The sequence below is a fragment of the Haliotis rufescens genome, unplaced genomic scaffold, assembly GCF_023055435.1.
Source record: "Haliotis rufescens isolate VD_foot unplaced genomic scaffold, xgHalRufe1.0.p SCAF_44, whole genome shotgun sequence".
Classification (NCBI taxonomy): Eukaryota; Metazoa; Mollusca; class Gastropoda; order Lepetellida; family Haliotidae; genus Haliotis; species Haliotis rufescens.
Window position 1 is genome coordinate 609,612 of NW_025964157.1, and position 27,300 is coordinate 636,911.

The 27,300-nt window shown below is 40.8% G+C and overlaps 2 protein-coding genes across 3 annotated transcripts; one reads left to right on the plus strand and one right to left on the minus strand.

Moving 5' to 3' along the window:
* Positions 1-46: 46 nt before the first annotated feature.
* Positions 47-8,067, plus strand: LOC124136029 (zinc finger protein ZFP2-like). The gene is made up of 4 exons (XM_046501779.2): positions 47-475; positions 1,896-2,063; positions 4,548-5,286; positions 6,474-8,067. The coding sequence occupies exons 1-4, from the start codon at positions 425-427 to the stop codon at positions 7,475-7,477; spliced, it is 1,962 nt and encodes a 653-aa protein (XP_046357735.2). The 5' UTR covers positions 47-424; the 3' UTR covers positions 7,478-8,067.
* An 8,483-nt stretch (positions 8,068-16,550) lies between these two features.
* LOC124136030 lies at positions 16,551-26,960 on the minus strand. 2 transcript variants are annotated; one of them, XM_046501781.2, is made up of 2 exons: positions 26,840-26,960; positions 16,551-17,815 (listed from the first exon to the last, which is right to left on the minus strand). In XM_046501781.2, exons 1-2 carry the CDS (start codon positions 26,850-26,852, stop codon positions 17,439-17,441), a joined length of 390 nt encoding a protein of 129 aa, XP_046357737.1. In that variant the 5' UTR covers positions 26,853-26,960; the 3' UTR covers positions 16,551-17,438. The 2 variants fall into 2 exon arrangements, with proteins under 2 accessions (XP_046357737.1, XP_046357736.2); XM_046501780.2 differs by lacking the exon at positions 26,840-26,960 and adding an exon at positions 19,178-19,421.
* Between the last annotated feature and the right edge of the window lie 340 nt (positions 26,961-27,300).

Genomic DNA, 27,300 nt, shown 5'->3' on the forward strand with positions numbered 1-27,300 from the left:
ATTTATGTTGTTATCAAAAGTTATATTTAGTGCGTGCCTACTTGGATACTAGGTTCCGGTTAAAAAACTCTCATCGTTTGTTTAAAGTTAAATAGAAGTTATTTGTTATGACATTCGCGGTCATATGTTGGTTTGCCTTCATTATTTGACAGGCAAAAACGTTTTATGTTGCTTGTTCGTTTCATATGGTTTTCATATATAACCAAGTTGACACAGAAACGTGTTGAAAGGGAACGTTCAGTCTGTTGTCCGTCTAACAGTGTTGTTATTCTCGGACAATTATCAACTAGTCATGCGTGTTTATTATGGATTATGAAAAAACAAACTGTGAGCACATTTCAAAAGCAATCATACTCACAGTATTGTGAGTACCACAGTAGAAAAGCGATGCATTTAGTTAATAGCTATATTATCTGCTGAGAGGATGGATTTGGAGGAGAGATATGATCGACTCATTGCAAAATGTGTTGAGAAGGTAAAGTTGTGACAATGAATTGGTTTTAAGTAATTTCACTTTATCGCATGTATCATAAAAGCCTGTTGGTTTTATCATGCTGAATTAAATTTGGAACCGCGCTCACACACACACACATTGCTGTACAAGTGCACAAAATCTTCAATGTGACATTAACCCTATTGCACCTCAACTACAAATGATTATGAGTATCAACTGGTCAAGAGCTGTTGCTCATACATGAATAAATACATTTATCATACCTCCATGTCTGATTGATGAGATCTGATTGGTCCATGTGATCTTGATCAAATACTATGTATCCCGCCTTGGATGGAAATAAATTTCTCAGCGGGAGAATAAATCCCATATACCCTGCCATGAACAAGTCAGACAGCACATGGATTTCTGATAGGGTGCATAAATCCCTTATACCCCACTTCGAGTCGATGAAAGGCACATGACATAGCAATATTTAGCCAGCTGTTTTCTATTAATTTTGAATTTGTTTTAATTCCAACATGTCCAATACAATGTCATATTAAAACATGTCAGTAAGCTTAATTTGTTGTAGCAGGACCACTCAGGGTATCATTAAATAACACATCATGATTACTTGCATATTGTGCATGTTTTAAAGGGATAGTTCATCGACGGTTCTGTGTGTTTTTAAATCATGCATGAAATAATTTCGTCACATGCCCGATTCAATTCTCAAACCAAAATAATAGAGCTCCATACAGTGAAGTCAACACGCAAGAGCTGCACAAAGTAAACTGGCTTCAGTCTTGTTTTTTTAATAGAGGCAAATTGAAGAGAAAGCTTGTGAGTTTTTGTTACAGCAGAGTTACAAAATACTGATTGCCAGCTTGATCAGATTAGAGGCCAGTGTTTATCAAAACCTACATTACAATATAGGTATATGCCGCCTCGGTTGTATAAAGCAATTATCACTCTCCTACCCAGAGTTCCTTGCGACCATCCGAGTACCTCTGTCACGTCATCACATCTTACACAGTCCATTCATTTTGGATGCTAGCGAAACATGGTCACCTTGATGTGTAATGCTAATTTTCATGCACCTAATTGTTTCATTTGTCATAGTATATCTATATTATTCTGCAACATGTGCAAAACAATATGTAAAGCACAGCAAAAGGCTTGCATAAGGTACGTCTGTTTCAGAATAAGTGTTTTTGTTTACGAACAAGAGGAAAATCTGGGCCCACTTTCACAAAGCGATCTTAGCACTAAGACTATAGTAAGCCTATGTTAAAGTATGGGAGTTTCGATCATCTTAGCGCTAAGATCGCTTAAGTTTAACAGTGTCAGGAATTTTTGGAGAACATCCATGGTGAGCAGTGGTGAGGTTTGTACACTTGTTTGATATTATTTATCTCCTGTGAATTATGATTATAATTCAAGGATTTGTGTATTTCAGGACAAGTATATTCGGCGCCTGGGAAATGTACTCAGAGGCTGTCGTTGTGGTATTGTCACAGGAACACTGCTGGATGAACTATGTTTGACTGAATCTGACCTGGAAAAAAATGAATACTTGCAGCTTCTGTCCCCATTTGTACACAGTCATGCACGAGTCAGAGTACAGGTGATTATATCTTGTTATCTTCACCTTTTCAGTTCAATCCTGCTATCCTGCTACTTTGTGTGTAAGATGGCTGGTTATAAGATTTCATTTCCTATAACGTCTGTAATTCGTTATACAATTTCAATTTGCAAATCCTACTTTCATGTTTGTTGTCAAAATTCATTTCACAATCTTTTGTTTGCCATGTTTACATGCCTACCCCAAGTGCTAAAGTTCGGATTCCAAAGAATGAAGAATGAGACATTGTGAACATTTTTCTGCTCCTTCTGGTTGTAAATGAGGTCTCTTTTGAAATTGGGTGTGTCAAAAAAACATTTGTATTTGTACAAGATATATAGAACAGGGTGGACCTTGAGGCTCTAATTAACAATGCACAGCTGCATTTCTTCATCTTCCCGAGGCAAGAGGTGAGGTGAGGTGAAATTGGGTTTAACGTCGCGTCCAAGATTATTGCACTTATATAGCGACGTGCATGTACGTGTGTGTGTTTGTGTGGCTGCTTGTACTAGTCCGGACTGATGCCGATTTATAGTGCTAGCTCACTGAGATACCATGCCGCAGTTTAACATGAATACCCCACTCAGACACAGTATACTGACTCCGAGCTGACCATTCCTAGTTTTAGCCCCTTAATGCCGAGCGCCAGACAGGGTAACAACAAGTACCATCTTTTAACATCTTTTGGTATGACGCGGCCGGGATCGAACCCCAGACCTTCCACTCTCCGGGCGGACACTCTACCACTAGACCACGGAGGCGGTCCCCGAGGCAAGAGAGTTAACTGACTATAAAAGTCCAGTTTCCACCCTTGTCGAACTACGCTGGTATTATGGAGTTAGATTTTGGCTGGACTAACAAGTCTATGTATAGTCCAATCAAAATCGTGCAATGAAATCGAAATCTGGTTCGTAAACTGAAATGCAGATTTTCATTGATTGCAGGGTTTGCAAAGCATGTGCACCGCCAACTTGTTGTCAACAGATATTTTCCAAATCTTTTCATGTTTTTAATCAAAGTGCTCACATGATTTGATGAACTTCGCCTAGACCTTGATTATCGATCAGATCGTCTTGACTGTAAGCCGCTATTTTGTTTGAAGCAAAAGCAAGTGATACGAGAGGTAGAATCTGATTGGTCCATAGGAGAGGCATAGAAGGGACATAACTCCTAATAGCCTCAGGTGCCGTTACGATCGAGCCCAGGAATTCCAGCCTAGTTCGGCAAGGGTGGAAACTGGACTATTAAAGTCAGTTAACTCTCTTGCCTCCGGGAGATGCATTTCTTAGGCCTGCCAAGATCTATGATTGTGTGTTCCAATTGGTTTGTCTGATGGTTTCTTAGCACCATACCTGTGGTTTTCACCAAAGTGGTCAACATTAAGATCTGCATCACTTAGAGATTTCCTCCCACGTTTAGTTGATATTGTGATATCACTGCCTCTGTGCCTCTAGTATGCACAAATGTTGAGAATGGACTCAGATAAAGGAATATACTGCATCTGGAGGGACGGACATTATTTTTTGTACATACAAAGCATCAAGAGCAGTTATGAGTGTCTGTCAGTTCATCCATCAATCATGACCACTGTCCAATCTCATTAAAATCAGGTCTTAGTTCTCGCTACCGCTAAACAAAGATCTGAAGACATCCCATTAGGGGTCACGTCGGACCGACCTTGCGCGAACTTTGACCGACAAATGGATTGACCAATCAGAAGACAGCTTTCTCGTGCTTTACGCCACTAATTTCAAATTGGTGACTTCGCTTCGAAACATATTTTGACAAATTCTCGATTACAAATTAGAAACCTAAACAAATTAACACTCTGGAATGGCTAATAGATGGACTAGATTGTATGGATTCAGTCGTTAAACCCGTAACTATCACTCAGAATATCCAGTGTTAAATTTTTCGAGGTTGCGAGGTTACTTCGAGGTTGCAGAATTCACATTCCGAATGTCACTTTCATGATCTGGTAAGCGATGCTCTGATTGGTCGGATGAAAGGTCGTTCTGTCATGACCCCTAATGGGATGTCCTCAGATCTTTGTTTGGCGGTAGCGAGAACTGAGATCTGATTTTAATGAGATTGGACCACTGTCCACATGATCATTGATTCAGTCCAGACTAATTATCAAAACGTACAGTACACTACACCATTTCATTACTTCACAGGACCTCATATTGCCTGTAAGGACCCTTTATATTAATTATAGGGGTCCCCTGGCCCCCCATTTTAGTAACACAAAGTAGAACCCTGTAACCATGGTAACTATTGCTGTTCATACCTGCATTAAACCATTTTCACTCACGATATTGGAACATGCAAAAAAAACCACATAGACCTTAATTAGAAACAAGAGGCATACCTGATCATTATACTTTGAACCTTTTAAAAAGGATTGATTTAACTACTGGTCCATTGGCCCATAATTTGTTGTTAAAACTATCCCTGGCTAACACTGTTTTCTTGACTATATTTCAGGGTGATGTGACTGCCAGTGAGAAGTATCCAATAGTATCAGTACACAACAACCCTCCAGTGAATAACACTGTACCCTGGGGGCAAGTCACTGCTCTTACGGCTTTGTCGACCGAGCTTGGAGCAAAGCAAGACGACAGACTTCACCAACAATCCACCGAAGCATATCACAGGAATGATAGAGATGACGCCCAATTTATCTCGGTGTCCGACAACCGGTCATTCCCTACTCAGAACACGCACAGTGTCGCAGAAAACTTTGTTGACAGACCCAACATAGAATCTGAACACAGCTACGCCAATGGAGCAGAAATAACAGATCCAGGATCGCAGTACGTTCCTCAAGGCATCATTAGTCTTCCAGAGTCCAACCATTTCAACAGAGTGAGCATCAACGGCGTCAGCGAGGAGTATCAACCTCAGCATATACACAGAGAGGGTGGGGAGAGACCGCATACCACGGGCGAGGAATCCGGGGAGAGGTATGTTGGCAGCACGAACAATCAGTTTGCTGATGCCACGCCGCAGAGTGATACGGACCACAGTGATCGGTTCATCAGTCGGCAGAGTTCCGAAACTGGAAACTTGTTGAATAATTTGACTGATTTAGCATATCAAAATTTTGTGGACAATGTTCCATTTTCACCTGTATCTCCGGCGGAGTCGAGCTCTGAGATCTTCAACCTGCAGGCGCCGGTCATCTCGATGCAGGTGACGGAAAACAGAGTGCAGCATTTGACAGGTAGGTTTCGTTTGTTTTGAGTGTTAAGCAATATTCCAGCAATATGGAGGCGGTCTGTATATAATCGTGTCTTGATTGATATCATGAGCAACAATCCACATTTGAGTTACAATCGCATGCCATCATCACCGAGTTTGACCATCTGATCCGTGAGGCATGTTAAGCATCCTCTTACAACCAGCATAGGATGCTGGGGACCTATTCTAACCTGGAATCCCCACTGGGGACAGGTAGGTAGGTTGGCCTGCCAAAACTGTTTCAGTCCGGAAGTTAGATTAGTTAGAATATTGTCAAAGGGTGGCCCAGTCATGTAAGGCACCACAATTTTCTGTGCAGAGTTACTTCTCCTTGGCATGCCAGAATCCCATGTTCATGGGTTAGAGTCCCAAATTAATCCAGGTTATGATTCTTGTTTGGTCATGAATAAACAGCTAAGAGGTTAGCTCACATGCCCTGATATACCTGAAATACTGTTCATAGTGGAGCAACAAACACTCTTACTTATTCCACCTACCCCACCGAGTCACTTGCCGCGTCACCCTTGAAAATCCGGGGTAGAAGAGGTCTTCGGCAACCCATGCTTGCCGTAAAAAGCAACTGTTTGTCGTAAGAGGTGACGAAGGGGATCGGGTGGTCCAGCTTACTGACTTGGTTGGTGCATGTCATTGTATCCTAATTGCTGGATTGATGCTCATGATATCAATCACTGAACTGTTTGGTCCAGACTCGATTATTTACAGACTGCCGTCATATAACTGGAATATTGATGCAAACAATCACTTGCCAGTCTGATTGCACAGATAGATTTCTTGTGTTGTAGGTTAGAAGAATTTCAGCTGATACGTTCCTGTAAAATCTTTCCACCACTTAAAAGCAGCAAACCATGGTTCTTGTGGAGCCTTTACATCATGGGAATGATTAACAAATAAATAATGCGTTTAATTATGGATTTACCGGCATTACCAAGATAAGTCTTCACACTAAAAGGGGCGGTGGGGTAGCCTTGTGGATAAAGCGTTTGTTCGTCACACCAAAGGCACGGGTTTGATACTCCACATGGGTACAAAGTGTGAAGCCTATTTCTCGTATCCCTCACCCTGATATAGCTAGAATATTGCTGAAAGCTGCATAAAACCCAACTCACTCACTCACTCACTCATGCTACTCATGTTTTTTATTTTCACCAGCACAAAAACCAACCGAGTCACTAGAGCAAGTGGAATTGAGACCAAAGATTATTTCCCACAAAACTAAACATCGGTGTGATGTGTGTGGAAAATGCTTCGCTAAGCCATCAAAACTAAACGAACACGTCCGAGTTCACACAGGAGAAAAACCTTTCAGATGTCCCACGTGCCAAAAATGTTTCGCCCAGTCCGGCACCCTGAAATACCACATGAGAATCCACTCCGGAGAGAAGCCGTTCACGTGTACAGAGTGCGGCAAGACATTCACACAACCAGGGCAGCTGTCATCACACACACTCATCCATCAAGAAAAGTCCCATAAGTGCCAGCTGTGTAAGAAAAGCTTCACGGAGGAACTCTTACTAGAACGCCACATGAAAATCCACAAAAAGGAACGCCCACATAAGTGTGACAAGTGTGGGAAGTGCTTCCTCCATTCCGGTAATCTCGTCATTCACAAACCAAAGTGTGGCGGGGCCGACGAAGACTTGAAGTGTAAGGAGTGTGGAGAGGTCTTCCTGTCAAGGGACGATCTGGAAGATCATGACGAAACTCATTCGAAGAACAAGCCCCATCAGTGTGAAATCTGTTTGAAAAGATACAAGCAGGCAATAAGCCTGTGCAAGCACAGGAGTTCCCACATCGAGCTCAAACAGAAGCTGCACATGTGTGAGCTGTGCGGACAGTGCTACAGCAAACCCAGCCTGCTGAAGATACACCTGAGGATCCATACTGGTGAAAAACCTTTCATGTGTGATTTGTGTGGCAAGTTTCACGGCAGCGCCAACAATCTGCGACGTCACATGTTATCCCATACCGGGGAACGTAATTTCAAGTGTAAGGATTGCGGGAAGGACTTCTCAACGGCACATAATCTGGAGTACCATTCTCGTGTTCATTCGGGCTTGAAGCCATTTAAATGTGACGTTTGTGGAAAGGGGTTTCCCTTTTCGTTTAGCCTCGACCGTCATATGCGAACTCATAAGAATGTTCATCGGACATGACTGATGTCTTACCTCATTGTATTCAAAAAGCATTTTGAAACTTTTATACAACTACATGTACAATGTTAAATGATATTTTTAGCCCACCTGATCTGAAAATATTCAAGTGATCTTATGTTGTTTTGGGGAAGTCACCACCATCTGCCTGTTTAAATGTTTACCTTTTAGACATCTCCTCTGAAGCAAGGTCTATGAAGCTGAAACTGGATATTTGCAGACAATTTTGATCTGATGTTGGAAGTATCTTTGTGGCATTATTCTTTCTATCTGAATGTATAATTTTAAAACTTGAACTGAAATTTTGCAGGATTTTCCCTGAACATGTTTTTGCCTGGTTACCATGGTTACTGGTTATGCTTGATGTTTATTTTCAAGTTTAGTACTTTGATCTTGTTTTAAATCTTTGTATTAGCATGGTGAACATGTATGTATGACCTTCGGCGTCCTGATTTTCTCATGCTAATGGACCAGTGAAGATCTGGGGGAGAATAGATCTTCAGCAACCCATGCTTGCCGTAAAAGGCGACTATGCTTGTCGTAAGCGGAAACTAACAGGATCGGGTGGTCAGGCCTTCTGACTTGGTTGATGCATGTCATCGTATCCCAATTGGTTGGATCAATGCTCATGATGAGCCGTCATGTAACTGGAATATTGCTGAGTGCGGCGTTAAACAACAAACAAAGAAACAAACAAACAAACTCATGCTAATGTTAAAAGATATTCCAGAAAAACACTGATGGCCTACAGCACTGTGTCTGTGTGTATGGGAATCCAATTTTAGAAGAGGTCCCAAGAGGTCGTAAGGTTGACGGTGTGCATTGTTGCTCACAATATCAATCACTGGATTGTCTTGACTCGATTATTTACAAACCGCAGTCATATGGCTGGAATATTGCTGAGTGTGGCCTTAAACAACAAATAGAAAAACTCAACGAAAGTGCGAAACGTTTGCATATACCATGCATATCCTTGTCACAGCCAGTATGTGTTCTCCAGAGGACAACCAGATCGTATTTAAAATGCTGGTATGTTTTTTCATGGGAGCAACACCTCCGGGATTAAACTTTTGATTTTCATAATGGTTTCCCTCTCGCGTCATTTAGGACATCCCACAACATACGTTTCGGCCAACACACTGGAAGGCTTCAATTTATTTGATATGAATTTCCGTGGTCTAATGACACAATTCTGCCTTGTTTACATATATAACCATGATAACTGTTGAGGATATAAATCTATAAATTTGATTCAATAACTAAATGTTCATAAATGTCCTGTGCTACTAGGAGTAAAATGGTTGGTCGGGTAGCCTAGTGGTTAAAGCATTCGCTCGTCACGCCAAAGACCCGGGTTCGATTCCTGACATGGTACAATGTGTGAAGCTCATTTCTGGTGTCCTCCGTCGTGATATTAAAGTAAAGTAGACACAGTTTGTGGACAATGTCTTTTTTTACTGTAAAGGCAGCATTTTGGTATAGATCCTTATACCGTTGTCAAGCAAAGCATTTTCAAAGCTCATATTTCATGTATTTCATTATGTTTAATCCCAGATTGGTTGTTCTCTCCTAAAACATACCGAGGTCTTAACATGCTTAAAACCCGAAAAATTGTTACGTTTCAGTATGTTTTGGCCATGGAAAGGATATTTGAAAACCAACAAACAGCAGGTCTGTTTGTTATTTACCTGAATAGTATTTATCAATTGTTTCATGGTCACGTACTTAAGTTGTTCATGATCAGCGGCATATGTTCATGTGTTAGTGAGTTCCGATGTTCTATTGAACTGCAATACAGGAAACTCATAATGTTTGTGTCAACCTCCGTTGTTATGATGGTGTTTAATAATGTCAAACTGTTAGAAGAATTATCATCTGTTTTCTCACGTAACATTTACCAATACAGTGATACCCCATTAATCCAGATGTGACCACTCTACAGGGTTTCTGGAATAACAGGATCTGGATTAACGAGGTTTCACTATGCATGTATCATTATTAATTATCCCTTAAAGGGAAAATCAATGGAAACAATTATTGCGATTTTGTTGCAAATATCAATTGTCCTAGATATATTAAGTCAATTCCCGAGAGAAAAAATATAATATTCGTAAAAAGTATTTAAATGCTGAAATCATGTGTTCCGTAATCGAATTCAAAAACAAAACTATTTGGGGGCATGTCCTAATGCTACTGGTGCAGCAATGCATGAAAATGTTATCAAAGGCTGATGAAGTGGCTGACTGGTGATGCTTGGCAGCTTTTTGGATGCGTCAGGAAGCGGTCAATCTAATAGTGTTGCTAATTCTGTTAATCCTACGAAAAGAACATTGCATACGTTGCTGAGTGTGTGAATCGACCTTTGATCTTGAAATTGTGAATAATTAAAACAACAGTATATATCTGTAACGAGCTTATTAGGACTAACATCCTGTTTGTGTACTTCCTGCTTGTCCAGCAGCTGGCCTGAGGGTTAATCCCCATCGTGTTTGTTTAAGCAATATACATCAGTACATCCAGCATTTGTTTTCTTCAAAATATATAATAAACAATTGATAAAAGAAATGAGCACTGTATAAGATATAGTCTTATTTGTTTAATTTCACACTTAGGATTTCCATTTACATAATTCACTGTCCAACTACATGTGAAACAGCATTGTGATTATCCTTCACTGTTTTCTGGTTGGCGAGAAGTTGTCTCTTCTCCCTCTCAAGGGCATAGTCTAGGTTTCGATACTTCTTCTTGGGTGGGGGGGCACGGGTGGCCCAGTCGTCTAAGGAGATGCGATTCGCTGTGCAGAGTTGCGTCCCTTGGGCATGCCAGAAACCTATGATTGTGGGTTCGAATCCCGGTTCGCCCCATTTATGTTTCTAGGTTTGAAGTGGTAAACGTCTGAGACCTGCATCACTTCAGGTTTTCCTCCCACATTAAGCTCACATGCCGCGATATAACTGGAATACTGTTAAAAGCGGCGTTAAACCAAACTCACTCACTCACTCTTGGGTGGCATCAGACTACCTGGATTGTGATTGCAGTGTTATCCAGCTCAATCTGCAGTATCTCAATGAATTTGTACATATTTTGATACCACGCCTCCAGATGATCTGTGGCGTCGTCCCACTGCTCAGAGACATGTAATTGTGCTTGTGACAAGGTCATCTTTGATGTTAATGATGGTTGGGCATCCTCGGTGGGAACATTTCCATTGAATGGAAGTTTGACGTCTGATCTTAATCGCGAACTTGTATCCGGCATAAACCAAGTGCCGATCCCTCTTAGAATTGGGAATAAGCTGTAAATCATCCTGCCCATTTGCCACAGTGGAATAGTTTCTTGTCTGTAATTCCTGTTATAGCTCAAATTGTACTAAATGATTAATATGTCCATTCACTCACTGATATATATTTTTAAAGTTTTACCCAGTACAGTGTATGTGAATAGAGTTAATCATTTAGTTGTGTCGTTTTATTTTGTGAGATATTCACCAATTACTTGTCTCATGTGAGATGCATCACTTAATCTCTATTGTCTTATCCATCACCATACTAGCGTAAATTTGTACCAATGACAATATGTGCTGGACAAGTAGGAAGACAAAAAATTGTTGAAATTGCGCAGCACGTCAGTCACTGGTACCCCATTTTAAGGGGATTCCCCTCAATGGCGGAAATTTTCATCGGGGGTACGAATGTGCCTGTTGTGTTTTATCGTCCATTTCACAGTTTTTCCCTTTTTCAAATTTAATTTTGGTCAACCATTTGTGATTAGGGATCCCCTAAAGTATTAAATTCTTCTGCTATGTTGACTTGCCCTTTAAAAACATGTTACAGTATAAGTTTCCTTGAGTTATAGATCATGCCTTGCAGTAGGAAACAAATGTTAATTGAGGGGAGATTATTCAAAACAACTGCTTGTTGTAATCGGTCTTGCTGCTGGGCAATGGCAGGTTTTAATGTCATTTCCATGAATTGCCTCCCTTGGACACGCCAGAAACCTATGATTGTGGGTTCGAATCCCGGTTCACCCCGATTATGTTTCTAGGTTTGTCAGCACTAAACCCATGCTCGTGGGTTTCACCGGAGTGGTAAACGTCTGAGACCTGCATCACTTCGGGCTTTCCTCCCACATTAAGCTGACACGCCGTGATATAACTGGAATATTGTTAAAAGCAGCGTTAAACCCAACTCACTCACTCACATTTTTATGAATGTCAGTCATGTTCCCAAGGTGTACAAGCCAAGTCTTGCCATTTACAGTGCAACATTCTACACCAGGGGTTTGCTGAAGGTCCAGGTGGCCTGATGGCTGAAGCAGTAGCTTGTCTCACTGAAGTCAAGGTTTGATCCCCATGTTCATATACGTTAGGCTTAAAAAAATAAAAGAATTGGTTCTCAGGCAATGGTTTTTGAAGATATTTTTCAGATTTAATACTGTTTTAATTTTCAGAAAATAATGGGGGCCACATGGTTCGCCCCGATAATGTTTCTAGACTTGTGAGCACCATACCCATGCTTGTAGGCTTTTTGTGGTAAACATCTGATACCCTCAACACCATGATCACTGATACAATGTGATATACCGTATTCGACGTAATAAGCGCCCAGGGTGCTCTCAAAATTAGAAATAGGGGGCTCTTATTAGAATATTATTTTGGTGAAAAAAGAGAGTTGAAAGATAAATTTTGTGGTTTATGCTGACAGCCTGAAATGTTTATATACGACAGATATATTTTTCTAGAATTTAATTGCCAATAATTAAGGGTGCATATGACACACGAGTGCGTATTATACGCGAATAAATAAGTCTTTTGTACATTGATCAATCGGAAGGGGTGTTAATTGGGATTGTTCACTAGCCAATATATTAGCAACTATCGCCGTGGGCGCTTATTAGAGCGGGGCGCTTATTACGTCGAATACGGTAACTGAAATACTGTTCAAAGCGTTAAGCACAACTCACTCACTCACTCACTCTTTTTTTTCAGAAAGTAATGTATTTTTAGGTATTTAAGTTTTTCAGTAGCCCATCTTGATAATTGCTTGGATTACTGTTACCACCTGTTGCAAGGCAAAGTGTTGACCTTGACAGGAACCTGTGAAGATCCGGGGTAGAATAGATCTCCAGCAACCCATGCTTGCCGTACAAGGCGACTACACTTGTCTTTAGAAGAACTAACGGATCGGGCGGTCAGGCTCATTGACTTGGTTGATGCATGTCATCGTATCCCAATTGCATGGATCGATGATCATGATGTCAATCACTAGATTATTTACAGACTGCCGTCATATAGCTGGAATATTGCTGATTGTGGACGTAACATCATAAAAAGGAACATATATTATGTATTGAGAACATTCTCAGTGCAATCTGGTACACGTGGTACAAGTGGCATATATATCAGTTTTGTAACATAACTGAGGTTGTATACTGGTGTCACAATGGACCATAGACATTGGATAGTCATAGTGTATTAAACTACCGTTTGACCTTGTACCACCCTTTGACCTTGTACCTCCCTTTGACCTTGTATCACCCTTTGACCTTGCCCCCCTTTGACCTTCCTTCTATTAAAGCATGACCATCCTTGACCTGCTTCTCAATGTACTTCATAGACTAGAATCCATAAATTCCATATTATTGGGAGTTTGGAACACTGAGGGCTTCCATTACTCTTCCACCAAGTGAGCATCATAAACATGTATTATGGTATTTGTACTCCACTCTATAGGTGGAGTTTTCTTTACTGTACTGGAGTGCAATCATCCTGATTAAAAGTGTGCAATGAAGAGTTGGTGTTTTATTCATGGTGGAAGACTAGAACCCCAGCATCACATGTTTCTGGAGACGGACTGACAAGGATCAGGTGGTCAGTAGGGTGACATGGCTGATTGTGTCAGTGTGCTACCCTTGCTCATCCTCTTCCACACTGGTTTGCCTGGCCCAGCCTCATATTTACAGGCCACCTTGATACAGTTGGAGTGTTTCTGAGTGCCGTCCTAAATAATATGCACTTCCAGCATGCACACAATGTGACATTTTCATACAGTCACTGACACACAGACACACCACACCACACACACACACACACCACAGATACACACCACACACACCACAGACAGACAGACACACACACACCACAGATACACATACACACCACAGACACACACACACACACCACAGACACACACACCACAGATACACACCACACACACCACAGATACACACACACACCACAGACATACACACCACACACACACACACACACACACACACACACCACAGATACACACACAGACACATACACACACACACACACCACAGACAGACACACACACAAACACACACACACACACACCACAGATACACACACACACTTATGTCATTGTATCCCCATTGTATAGATCGATTCTCATGATGTCTATAACTGGATTGTCTGGTCCAGCCTCGATTATTTACAGACCGCCGTCATATAGCTGGAATATTGCTGGGTGTGGCGTTAAACAACAAACAAACAAACATATACATACCTCGTATTTAGAAGTACACTACATACTGACAAGATAATGAAATCCTGCAGCCGGTTATATGTAGTGTGTAACTAGTTTTACTAAAGGTAACAAGTATATTATAGGTGTATTCACACATTTAACATGCCGAATACACTACGCAAACTTTAGTTCTGAGTGTCCAGGTGAGGTCTGAATGTGACTGCTCGGATAAGTTGCCATGCGAGCAGTATTCAATATTGTCATGGAACAAGCATATTCAGTTCAATTTTAAACATGTACATCATTCAACAAGTTGTTATCCTTCATTTTCATAAGGGCATGAAATATCTCTATCCCTACCATTCACTCGATGAGGGATGTATCATATTTAACAAGATACATGAAATATCCTCTGTAACAGTAAGAAAATAGTGTTTGACCTATTAGCACTGTGTATTCAAGCATATTCGACGGGTCAGTACCTGGAGATTAACAATCTCAAATCAGAGCATTCCAATGTTTATCAAGGAGTGTAAGGGCCAAAAAGAAAGTTTGTATGCCAGCACTGATTTCTATCTGACAAGTGAACTTTTATGTCACGATAACAACATCTTCAGAAGATCGTGTTCATACATAGAGTTTATGCCCATGCATGCGTCCAGCTAGTTCACAACGGAGTCATTGTCATCTTCCCGAGGCAAGAGAGTTAACTGACTATAAAAGTCCAGGACTTTTAAAGTCAGTTAACTCTCTTGACTCGGGAAGATGAGTCATTGTATGCCATGGCAGTTTCTGAGTTTATCTTTCTTTTGGGGGCACGGGTGGCCCAGTCGTCTAAGTCGTCGCGATTCGCTGTGCAGAGTTGCGTCTCTTGGGCACGCCAGAAACCTATGATTGTGGGTTCAAATCCCGGTTCGCCCCGATTATGTTTCTAGGTTTTACACCACCATACTCGTGCTCGTGGGTTTCACCAAAGTGGTAAACGTCTGAGACCTGCATCACTTCGGGCTTTCCTCCCACATTAAGCTCACACGCCGTGATATGACTGGAATAATGTTAAAAGCGGCGTTAAACCCAACTCACTCACTCAATTATCTTTCTTTTAATTGGTAGAACTCTCTTTAAAACATGCCTGAAATAGATGTGAAGATAGCCACAGCTAACATGTTAATAGTAAAATGGCTGGCTTTATAAGGCTGAAAATATACTTGATCGCTGTTCATTAAGTGAAGTGTTTCATAACCCCAGGACATAACCCTAGAAAGAACACTGACAGGTCACTTCTTCTAATAGTCACTGTCAAACTCTGAGGGTAACGGATATTCTTCCTGTAAAAATGTGCCTTTCTCCCAAACGATATTTCATATTCCCTACTTCAATTTAGAATCACAAATCATAATATACCTGTAGAATCTAGCAGATGACATTGTATATACACCCCGGGAGCATAGACCGTGCCATCTCTGCAATTCACCATCTATTGGAGACGAATTTCATTCTCTGTTTAAATGTAACGCCCTCGAGAATGAAAGATTAATATATTTAGATAAATATTTTTATTTATGGCCAGCTTTATGTAAATATAAACAACTTTTATGTTCACAGAAATTAAAGGTACTGAAAAAAATACCGTGAACACGAAATAGTTCTACATGTTTACCGCCATATCATCTTGTCATGTGTTATATATATTATACAATGATATGTCAAATATGCTCTTGTACCACCGTGGTTGGGTCTTATGAGAATGAATTTTGATTGATTGACTCAAGGAAACTTATACTCAAACTAAATGAAAGCAACAAACGCCTTATTGTCCTTTAAAAACATTCCTAAACCCAATCTCACATCCGATTTGGGCAAGGTCGCCAATCGCCACCCAGGTATTTCGCCTGCTTATTTGTTAATAAAGAAAAGAGAAATAATTGGTGATATGTGCTATTATATTTGTTACAAATTTTGACAATGCCAGATGTAAAAGCTAGTGTAAACTATTCCCCTCGAGACGCGACTGTGAACCTGTTTGCACTGATCCATGTTCCCAGCTGGAGGGATATAACGTTTTACACTATGGATCAAGACAGATGAAATTGCCAAATGTCGGCATGGGTGGTCTAATCTTAAACCCCCATTCACATATAGACTTTTGTTTGAATTTATTTTTGCATATAGAGTAAAACTATTCCCATCCTAAAAAGTCATAAAGGTATATATATATATATAGTTTCTGTTCACACGTGATTGAGGTCACGGGTATAATCTAATATTCAGATACTGTTTTCAAAGAGTGAGTGTTCGAATTGGGTTTAACGCAGGAGTCACAGTATTCATGTGATGGTGGACGAAGGCGCCTCAATTCTCTGTGCATAGTTGCGCCTCCACTGGCGTACCAAAAAGCTTTGGTGGTAGTTTCGATATTCCACATTCGTCTGATAATAGTTCTAGGTTTATCAGCACCATACACCGTCATGAGCTTCTCCAAAGTGGTAGCTACCTATTGGGGCTTTCTCTCACACCAATCTGAACATGATATAACTTTAATTCTGTTCCCGGGGCAGCGTAAAACACAACTCACTCACTCAAAACAGCGTCCAAGAAGAATTTATTTTTTTTACAAAATATATATGGTACATCTATCATTACTTTACGTTTATACAAAGGCACATACATGTACAAACACTAATTCAAACGTAACTGTTTTGTTCTTTTATAAATAATGAACATCTGTGAATGACATATCCCATCACAATAATTTCTTTGGCAGGAAGTATATCTCTTACGTCCTTTTTTTCCAAGCGAGAATTGCCCATCATATATCTCTTATTTATACCGCATTCTTTCAACATATCATTTTTGTCAGGTACTATTTTGAAAACAGGCTGTGAGGAAACCGAACACCTTTGCGTTATATACAGTTACATATTTCATTGTCGCCAACAGTTGACTTCGAACTGTTCATGTCTTTTTGACGCCCGCAAACTTGATTGAAGAGGATTACATACAGAACACTGATTGTTGGTAGACAGAAGCACATCCAGGAACAACAAAGGGAGGTAATAGATATCCAGTCGTTTTTTCACGTACGTAATCACATTACACTGTCATGTCGAGTTAACCAAGATCGGCCCACGGTCTATGCACCCACCCACCCCTCAGTTTCCCCAATATACCAGTGTAAAATATCCTCATTATTTTATAATATTAACTACCAGCGACCCATTCTTGACCACTCGTGATAATCCGGTTACGGAAAGGAGCGATTGGTGACGAATGCCATTCGCTACCAAAGTTTCGTTTGGAAGTGTGGTTGCAATGTCCGCCCAATCATCAACCTAGCACAGAATTTCTCTCGCTGATGAGCTTAACGACCAATCAATTGACTTATGAGAATACGGCGAAATAACCCACTGGGTAATCGAGGATGTTCTCCAACCCCACCCTACCCCCAAAGTCATTATAACAGTCTCTGCTCTCTAAAGGAAGGCGTCTTGTGTGATCTCCTGGTTGTTGGAATGTCTGTCAACAAACACATCGGCAATCTCGTTCTTCCCCATCTCGCGGAGTGCGCGTTCCATGTACTTCACTCTGTCCCTTGTCTTCACTTCTGCCGTCATCTTCTTCCAAAACAGAAGACACTTCTCCGCAACCGATACACGAAGCTTCTCGTTCTCCTCGCATCTGCTGTCGCCGCCGATGTCGCAGATGCAGTTGACGATGGTGGTGGTGGGGATGTTGAGCATCATTGCCAGCACGACGCCGTTAAGGTTCTCCTGTCCCACATTGCGGGCCAGCATCACGAGACTGGAGTCGGTGAGAACTTCCACGTCCTTCTTCGACGGGACTGTATTGACTGTAACAGGGAGAACAACGTGTGGGTTAATACCTTACAGGGGCGGTCGGGTAGCCTAGTGGTTAAAGCGTTAGCTCGTCACGCCGAAGACCCGGGTTCGATTCCCGACATGGGTACAATGTGTGAATCCCATTTCTGGTGTCCCCCGCCGTGATATTGCTGGAATATTGCTAAAAGCGGCGCAAAACCATACTCAATCACTCACTCACTCACTAATACCTTACAGTTTGTCAGCGTGCAAGAGTTTGTTTGTTTGTTGTTTAACGCCGCACTCAGCAATATTCCAACTTTATGACGGCGGTCAGTAAATAATCGCGTCTGGACCAGACAATCCAGTGATTGACATCATGAGCATCATTCTACGCAATTGGGATTCGATGACATGCATCAACCAAGTCAGCGAGCCTGACATCAGATCCCGTTAGTCGCCTCTTACGACAAGCATAGTCGCCTTCTACGGCATGGGTTGCTGAAGACCTATTCTACCCTGGATCTTCACGGGTAAAAAATTAATATATATTTGCCATGTTTCTCCTTTCAGAAAATTACGTTTGTATGACTTGAGGCAGTGACTGGGGGAGGTGGGGTGGCCAAGTGGATAAAGCGTTTGTTCGTCACGCCGACTAATCGAGTCTGGACCAAACAATCCAGTGATTGACATCATGAGCATCGTTCTACGCAATTGGGAATCGATGACATGCATCAACCAAGTCAGCGAGCCTGACCACCGGATCCCGTTAGTCGCCTCTTACGACAAGCCTAGTCGCCCTTTACGGGAAGCAACAACCGCCATCATGTGGGTGTGGCGTTTAACAGAATCCAAACAAAAGTTAACATATAATGGCAGGATTTCATATGTGTAACTAAGGTAAATTATAATATTGGGTGTCATGACAAATTTCATGAAACGTGTTTTTGGTTCATTTGGAATCCACATGAAGTCTTTGGTTTCATATCACCTTTCGTCTTGGAGTCCTGCTTTCATGTCACATACAGTTCTAGTTTCATATCACCTATCGTCTTGGAGTCCTGCTTTCATGTCACATACAGTTCTAGTTTCATATCACCTATCGTCTTGGAGTCCTGCTTTCATGTCACCTACAGTTCTAGTTTCATGTCACCTATTTAGTTCAATGCGGATATCCACACAAACACAATACCAAAAATTAATTCGTCATTTCTGCATGGATTGGGATTGACTAGTGTGTGAAACAATGAGGTACTGCAGAAATTAGGTGAAAAGATGGAAAAATCGCAAAAACACACCAACAAAACATGCACGTTGTGTTCTCATTTGCATGCCACCACAATCCTACAATAACCAGGAATATATTTTAAAAAGAAAACTCGAAAACACCTTACATCGTACGGAACGCTTTCCTTGTTTGGTTCTCGCATCCATCGCATCCGAATATACGCCGATCCAAACACAAAAATGAAATCCTAGACTGTGTATGTCCACCCAACACCACACAAGATCCAATAGAGTCGCCTTATAAACAGACTTGATTGTTAAAATCGAACAGCCTCAACACGTTCGTCCTTTCAATGCCGTGGGCAAGCTTATTGGTAAATCTCACTCAATATCAAAACAGTCCCACCCGCCTTCTTCAGCCCAAGTGCTCACACGTTTTGTTTAAGAGCTTATTGAAAGTCGAACGCGGAATCACCAATAATTACCCGTTGACCTGGCTGCTACACAACATACCCGTCACAATAGACTCCGCCAGACTTTATTACCTTTGCCATAATCTCAACACGCACATAAAAGCAGAACAGTGCAATTATCAGCATTATTGCTGGCAGTTGTTGATTAATTGGCCGCATTGCCACAAGTTCTATTGACTTGTGAGGAGCGCTCTGAGGGTTGAGTGGCTATAATCGACGTTTTTGTTATCGGTTATTAGAAGGTAAAAATGGAAGGTAAATAAATCATTGATCCGCGGATAGGGTGACATCGACACATAAAGCGTTAGTAAATGACCGATGTGGATAGTTACACACACACACACACACACACACACACACACACACACACACACACAGAGATCTATTGTAGTGGTTCGGTATCTCTTGACATCGTCAGTCAGGTGGAGAGGGTCGTGTGTCGGGTCAGGTAACAGTGATAGTTTAATTACAAGGACACTCCAGTAACCGGAATAGGACGCAGGGAGGGTCTTTTTTAGTTTTTTTTAAAACAAAAACAATGTACCCGGAATTTTTAATTTATAAATGCAGTTTTTCAACAATCTCATTAAAATCAGATATTAGTTCTCGCTGCCGCAAAGATCTGAGGACATCCCATTACGGGTCAGGTCAGACCGACCTTTCGCGAACTCTGACCGACCAATGGAATTACTGACAAGAAGTCGACATTAGCCATTCAGAAGGCAGCTTTCTCGTGGTTTATGGCACTAATTTCAAATTGGCGACTACGCTTCGAAACATATTTTGACAAATTCTCGCTTAAAAAGTTGAAACCTGAACTAAAGAACAATCTTGAATGGCTAATAGATGGTCTAGATTGTATGGATACAGTCGTTAAGCCCGTAACTATCGTTCGGAATACCCCGTTTTAAAGTTATCGATGCTGCATGATTAGAAATCACATTCTTTCACTTTCATGATCTGGTAAGCGACGCTCTGATTGGTCGGATGAAAGGTCGTTCTGACGTGACCCCTAATGTGATGTCCTCAGATCTTTGTTTAGCGGTAGCGAGAACTAAAATTTTGATTTGAATGAGATTGAGTTTTTCAATTGATGCTCTGAATTTACACAATACAGCATCTTTTGTAACGGTATCCATCGAGCGCTCACTCTAAGTGCTGCTAGATCGCAAACCAGGCTACAACGTGCTATTGTTGCGTAACCTGCTCGTACGAATCAGTCCTAATTGGTATTTATAACATGGTTGTGTGGAAACGGAATTCCATTGTGAAGCATTTTGGTCACGTGTTACCTAAGGTCTTCCAGTCTTTGGGCATCACTCGATGGCTTCCTTTGAACGCAGTATCTTATTTCTAAACAAGAATCTAATCACGTTGTAGCTGCTTTAGTATACAGTGAAACCCAAATTCCGATACGTTTGGGAATGTGTGCTGAAAGGATATAAAAGGGAACGCATATAGCAGTAATGAGAAATGGGGACATGCTGTGGTCATGCTTCCAACAACAGAGCAAGTCATGGGGTTTAACGTCGCGTCCAAGATTATTGCACTTATATAGCGACGTGCATGCACGTGTGTGTGTGGCTGCTTGTACTAGTCCGGATTGATGCCGATTTATAGTGCTAGCACACTGAGATACCATGCCGCAGTTTAACATGAATACCCCACTCAGACACAGTATACTGACTCCGAGCCGACCAGACCAGTTTTAGCCCCTTAATGCCGAGCGCCAGACAGGGTAACAACAAGTACCATCTTTTAACGTCTTTTGGTATGACGCGGCCGGGGATCGAACCCCGGACCTTCCGCTCTCCGGGCGGACGCTCTACCACTAGACCACGGAGGCGGTCTGCAAGTCATTGAAAGAAATGTAAGTATCAAGAGTGTTGACTTGATTTCAAAACAGCCTCCGATATTCTTCGAGCACATGTCAACGATGGGTCAATGATGCACCCGTCATGGGGCTGAGTGTTTGAAGAGTATTACGCCAGGGGGGCGGTCTGTAAATAATCGACAATTTTAATCAGACAATCCAGAGATTGATATTATGAGCAACGACCCGTTCTCACTTGGTACGATGACACATAAATCAACTAAGTCACCGAGCCTGACCACCCGGTATGCTGATTCTGTCACACCAAGCATAGGTTGCTGGGGTCAATTTTAACCTTGGAATTCCCATGGAGGCTGAGAGGTCCCTGGCCCATTCGGTCTTGTTCAGGGGGCGGTCGGGTAGCCTAGTGGTGAAAGCGTTCGCTCGTCATGCACTCCGAAGACCCGGGTTCGATTCCCCACATGGGTGCAACGTGTGAAGCCAATTTCTGGTGTCCCCCGCAGTGATATTGCTGGAACATTCTGTGCGAGTACACACAAGATTAATCAGCTGGCATAAGACATGCAGTTAGCAGCATTCGCAACACTTTGGGGCGTTTTTTGTTTTGTTGTTGTTGTTTTACGCCGCACTCAGCAATATTCCGGCTATATGAAGGCGGTCTGTAAATAATCGAGTCTTGACCAGAAAGTCAAGTGATTGACACCAGGAGCATCGATCCACGCAATTGGGATACGATGACATGCATCAACCCAGTCAGCGAGCCTCACCACCCGATCCCGTTAGTCGCCTCTTACGACAAGCATAGTCGCCTTTTACGGCAAGCATGGGATGCTGAAGACCTTTTCTGAAGACCCGAGTTCGATACCTCAAATGGGTACAATGCGCTGAGCCAATTTCGGGCGTGGTTATTGGTGGAATGTATTAAAGTTGCGTAAAACCATACTCACTCACTCACTCGCATCGGAGCATGGGTTGCCTAGAAGTCATGCCACAATGCTGTGCAGATTAACATTTAGTGCTGGGATTGGAGGGTTGTTGGTTCGAATCCAACTTTCACTCTTTGTTCATTGACCTGTCAGTACCCTGATGATAATGATTGTGATTGAGTATGTTTTTACGCCGCTTTTAGCAATATTCCAGCAATATCACGGCGGGGGACACCAGATATGAGCTTCACACATTGAACCCATGTGGGGAATCGAACCCGGGCGTTCGGCGTGACCAGCGAACGCTTTAACTACTTGGCTATCCTAACGCCATTGATGAATATGAGTCCTGTTTGTATACAGTATATCTTATATAAATTGTAAAATGGTAAAATATTTCTGCCCCCTGGTGATAATGAGTTTCATCAAAATAGGAAACGTCTACAGTCTCATTAAATTCAAATCTTTAACTCAGTCTCGACATCTCACTTGACTAAAGGGTCTGATTGTAATGAGATTGCTGATCAAGTGTTATTCCAACTCATTGTTTGTTTGTTGTTTACCCTCTGGATGCCGAGTTTTTTTTCTGACGCACATTTTCCTAAGATCGGAAAAGTGAAGGTTGTACGAGAAATGCGCTCACGCGGCACTGGATCTACCTCTGGCCAAAAAATTACGCAGAGGTGGAGAATATTATATTTCCTATTTGGTGGTGTAAATTTAACTGTAAATATCAAACCGGTTTAAAAAAAAAGACACTCCTAAGTGCTGTCCAAGAATTTATTCTGCGTTGAAAAACAGTAAATTTCTCCGCTTTTTATCGTCCACCGATAAAATTACTGTGCGACAATTTTTTTTATTAAGAAGCTTTACGGAATCTCTGAGCGAACAAAATGCTGCCTAATATCTGAACGACATAACTACATATCAAATGGAGTTATATGCGTATGTATAACGACACACATTCAATTAAAAAAATAGCATGCCGTAAATGACGAAAACTGATTTTTCTCTATGACGTCAAAAGGTGACAGAGAGGTTACACAGTACAAAGAAAAGGGGGCATAACTCCGCTATACTTAGCTCTAGTTTATTGTAACTCAGGTCACTTGGTGAGAATTAGCTGTGGGTAAGGACAATATATTTTCGTGGTATTTTGTTCAGGAGGAACCAAACTATTCCAACACAAATATCGATATTGAAACTGTACACTTTTAGTTATAAAATATACCCATAAGAAATGATGAAATCGTACTTCATAAAAAGGAGGTATTATAATAGAGAAATGGATGGCCTTATCTAACCTATAACTTAGTCCTTAGATTCCAACATTCTCCTGATTGTGTAAGTGTAATTGACTAATGTTGCATCATTATTAATGGAGCACAAGCCTTATCATCAAATGTAATGAAATACCCTAAAAATAACACCATTCTTTTTGACGTCATGGCTGGTTTTATGTCGTTGATAACGTCGGAAAAAGACGACACTAGTATTTTGATTAATATATATCTCCCCTAATTTTCGTTCATGGTATGGAAAATCTCGATGTGTGGAACGGAATTTGACGCTTTGTCGACACAACATAAAATGACTGCTCTCGCCAAGTACATAATGTCTTGAATATGTAAACAATTAGATAGTTTATCGTGTATCTTAATTGGACAAGACACGCACCTGTTTGGCACCAATTTATGTAATGAATTTCCCCAAAGAATATTTCAAAACAACCAAAATTATATTCAATATTGGACATATATTTGTTCATGATTATGTTATTTTTTCTTACACAATAAAAGATGCAAAGAAAGCTCTATTGGTATAGAATTATCAGGATAATCGTATACGTTTGAACCAACGGGGTACCTGGCATGGGTTTTATTTTTATACATTATACAATTCCTGGAGAAATAAAGTAAACTGTTTACTATCCTGTGATCACAATATTGAAAAAAGAATGAAACCATTGATTATAAATGCAAAACGAGAGGAATAATTCGTAAATTGTTTGTGACTAACGCGCACCTGGCGAATCGTTAGATATCACTGTTCTCTGTATCCAACGACATAAAAGACAATTCCAAGACCAAGACATTTCAGAAATGTGTGCATATATTTTACCGAAAAATATTATCCATTTTGTTAAAGTAATATTCAATTTTAGTTATAAAATAAAATGAAACGGCTATTCATTGACATTGGTTATACGAACTTATAATATTGACTCAAGAAATACGTACATGCTGCAGTTACATTTACACTTCATCTTGTAACACTTGTCCAAAGGAAAGAAATATCGTAGTCGACACTATAAACCTATCACATTGTTATGTAAACAATGTTCAAACAAACAGATTATCAAAGGTTCGTTCATACATGTTTTGGCCTATATGTACGTATGATTTCATTTTGAACATTGACAAATATCCAAAGTGAAATTAATTGTGTGAAGAAATGTATAAAAGACATGCAAAATATACACCATAACTGAAACTGTAAACAGCATGATCGTGTGCACTCTCATTCAAGGACCTTCACCTCAAAGAAATTACCAAATATGTACAACAATGTTGACGTATGACATCACTACCTGTGACCCACTTTTACAAAATGGCGTGTACACTGTCAACTGTACGCGGGATTGTACGGGGGAATTTCGTTGATTCAGGGATCGTATAAACATAAATGTGACATGTAAGTAATCTGACAATCTATGTACTGTTATTTGTTGTCATAATTTTCATTGAAACAAACGGAAATAGTCAGAAATTCCGATAAATACCGTTGTCGTTGTGCGTGATTTTGCGTCAGTCATGGCGTCAACCAGAACGGTAACTTTGACAACTTCTTTTGAAAATTTCAAATCATTGCAACGTATCTATTTGAAATTCCCTAATTCTTCCTACGATTCTCTTCCCATGCATATTCTGAAAATGTTGAGCCAATATCTTGAACGAATAGACGAATGGATAGTTCAAAATAGGAGAAAATGCTACACTGTGTAAAATCTGAATTTTGCTTTGTTTACATTTCAACCATGTGCAGTTTTTCGAGCACAGCGTTCGTTATCACACCTAACTTATTTTGCTTGATTTCATCTAGCCACTTTGTATTGGTGACAAAGACCACTGGTCATTTGATTCTAAAATGTATGAGGAATTCAAGGATGTAGGAATCGCAGATAAGTTTGAAATATACGTGATGTTACAGGCGTCTCATAACCGGTGTACCTGAAACGTGATTTTGTAAACACTATCCAATATGGCGGAAAGGTCACTTCGGCGTTCGTGTTTTCCAAAACATTCTAACCGATTCTAGGGTTATCGGAGACGTTTTGGAATGATCATTGGTGATTTCATAAAAGACAGATACCCGTCACTAATATGCTATTTTTGAAAATCATTTCTCCGAGTAAATATCCGAAATTTAGATTTCAAAACATGCTGTAAATAACGCCGTGAGTGGTGATTTAGTAATGTGTAAAACATGGCGACATTTACGATGTACCTAATTTTCAGAGGTCATGTTCAGTACTTTTGCTTGGCCTAAAATGCCAGTGGATGATATCACAGAACAGGGAATTTCCCACCTTATTCACCACTGTAAAGTGTAGTTGTTTGGGTGATGTATTTTGAATTTTATTCGACTTCAAAGTGAGGGTTGTAGAGGAGGGACATATATGTCCCTGTGGCATCCAGGGGGTAACGCCGCTCTGTAAAAGTGATTGACATAATGAGCCTCGTTCCACGCATGTGGGATACGATGACGTGCCTATCAACCAAGTCATCGAGCCTGACCACCCGACCCTATCCGGGCACTTACAACAAACGTAGGTTGCCGGGGACCCATATTCTTTCCCGGAATCACCACGAAAAGGTTTTTTAATCTGATAGAATAGAATGAAACAATCATTCCACTCCAGCCAGAATATCTTTAACGTGGACGGTTACTCCGTGTAGAAACAGAATTTTAACAAAGGAAACAATTGATTACTTTAGTGCGAAGTGAATAAAAAAGAAATAGGAGTTTACTATTTTCACGCCCATTCAATTTCAATTCAAGTCACGAATAGCCTATTCATAGCCCAATCCTCCAAATAAACACCAAGCATTCATTATTCAAAAGGTGCCTATATGTATGTAGGCCTACATATATTTGAGAAAACTTCAATTTACACCGGTCAACACGAAGTCGAAGTATGCAAACAATCGTCAAAAAATGACGCAAAAAGTCAAGCATATTCACACTGCTGACCCCTCTTTCAGATATCCACGCAGTTATCAATGAAACATGGATCAATACGAGAGTGCAATCGATTATCACCAAGAGCTGCCAATAATTAATTGACAGCGAGATCCCAGTGGAGTAGACTAATATATCCCAGCCCGGCAACTCGACAAATCATATCTTCAATACTTCGATGTCAACAACACGTATTCCACTCATATATCCCCAGCGAGCGGTAGCGATTTCCACCCTGTCAACGGTGATTTTTGTGTCCGGTATCTGCATAAAATACCTTACATAATTATATCGACTGGTCTTTGAATATTATGTCTGGATGTCCGATGTCATATTTCTAGATTAAAAACCCACCTTCCTCTGCCATTGTGCCGTGTGGTTGAAGGACAATGCTCTTTCGTTAGAAATAGTATCGTAAACACCTCCGCGCTCGTGTTAATTCTCGTGCAGTTGACCTCGGCGCTTAGCAACGTGTACATAGTTACGGGTTCAAGGGTTACGGCTTCTCGCTGTCATTGTGTGACGCAGTCAATTCACGCAGGGTATGCTGTGTGCCGTTTTTTTTTCAAATATAGGATACCAGGTTTATTCTGTTACTATTAATGACGATTTGTTTATAAATACCGCCATAAAGGCCTTCAAAATGGTATTAATTAATTAATTCATTCATTCATTCATAATAATAATAATAATGATGATGATATACAAGAACAACAACGACGACGACTACGATGATGATGATAATGATACGTTTGTATTATATAAAAACCCGTGTACCTTTTGTTTGTTTGTTTGTTTGTTTGTTGTTTAACTCC

What these genes read in the sequence shown, in the direction of transcription:
- LOC124136029 (XM_046501779.2), top strand. Translation starts at nt 425, where the DNA reads ATGGATTTGGAGGAGAGATATGATCGACTCATTGCAAAATGTGTTGAG. An exon ending in TTGCAAAATGTGTTGAGAAG is followed by an intron (nt 476 to 1,895) that starts GTAAAGTTGTGA and finishes TGTGTATTTCAG; the next exon opens with GACAAGTATATTCGGCGCCT. An exon ending in CAGAGTGCAGCATTTGACAG is followed by an intron (nt 5,287 to 6,473) that starts GTAGGTTTCGTT and finishes TATTTTCACCAG; the next exon opens with CACAAAAACCAACCGAGTCA.
- LOC124136030 (XM_046501780.2), bottom strand. Translation starts at nt 19,217, where the DNA reads ATGGATGCGAGAACCAAACAAGGAAAGCGTTCCGTACGAT. An exon ending in AGGAAAGCGTTCCGTACGAT is followed by an intron (nt 17,816 to 19,177) that starts GTAAGGTGTTTT and finishes TCCCTGTTACAG; the next exon opens with TCAATACAGTCCCGTCGAAG.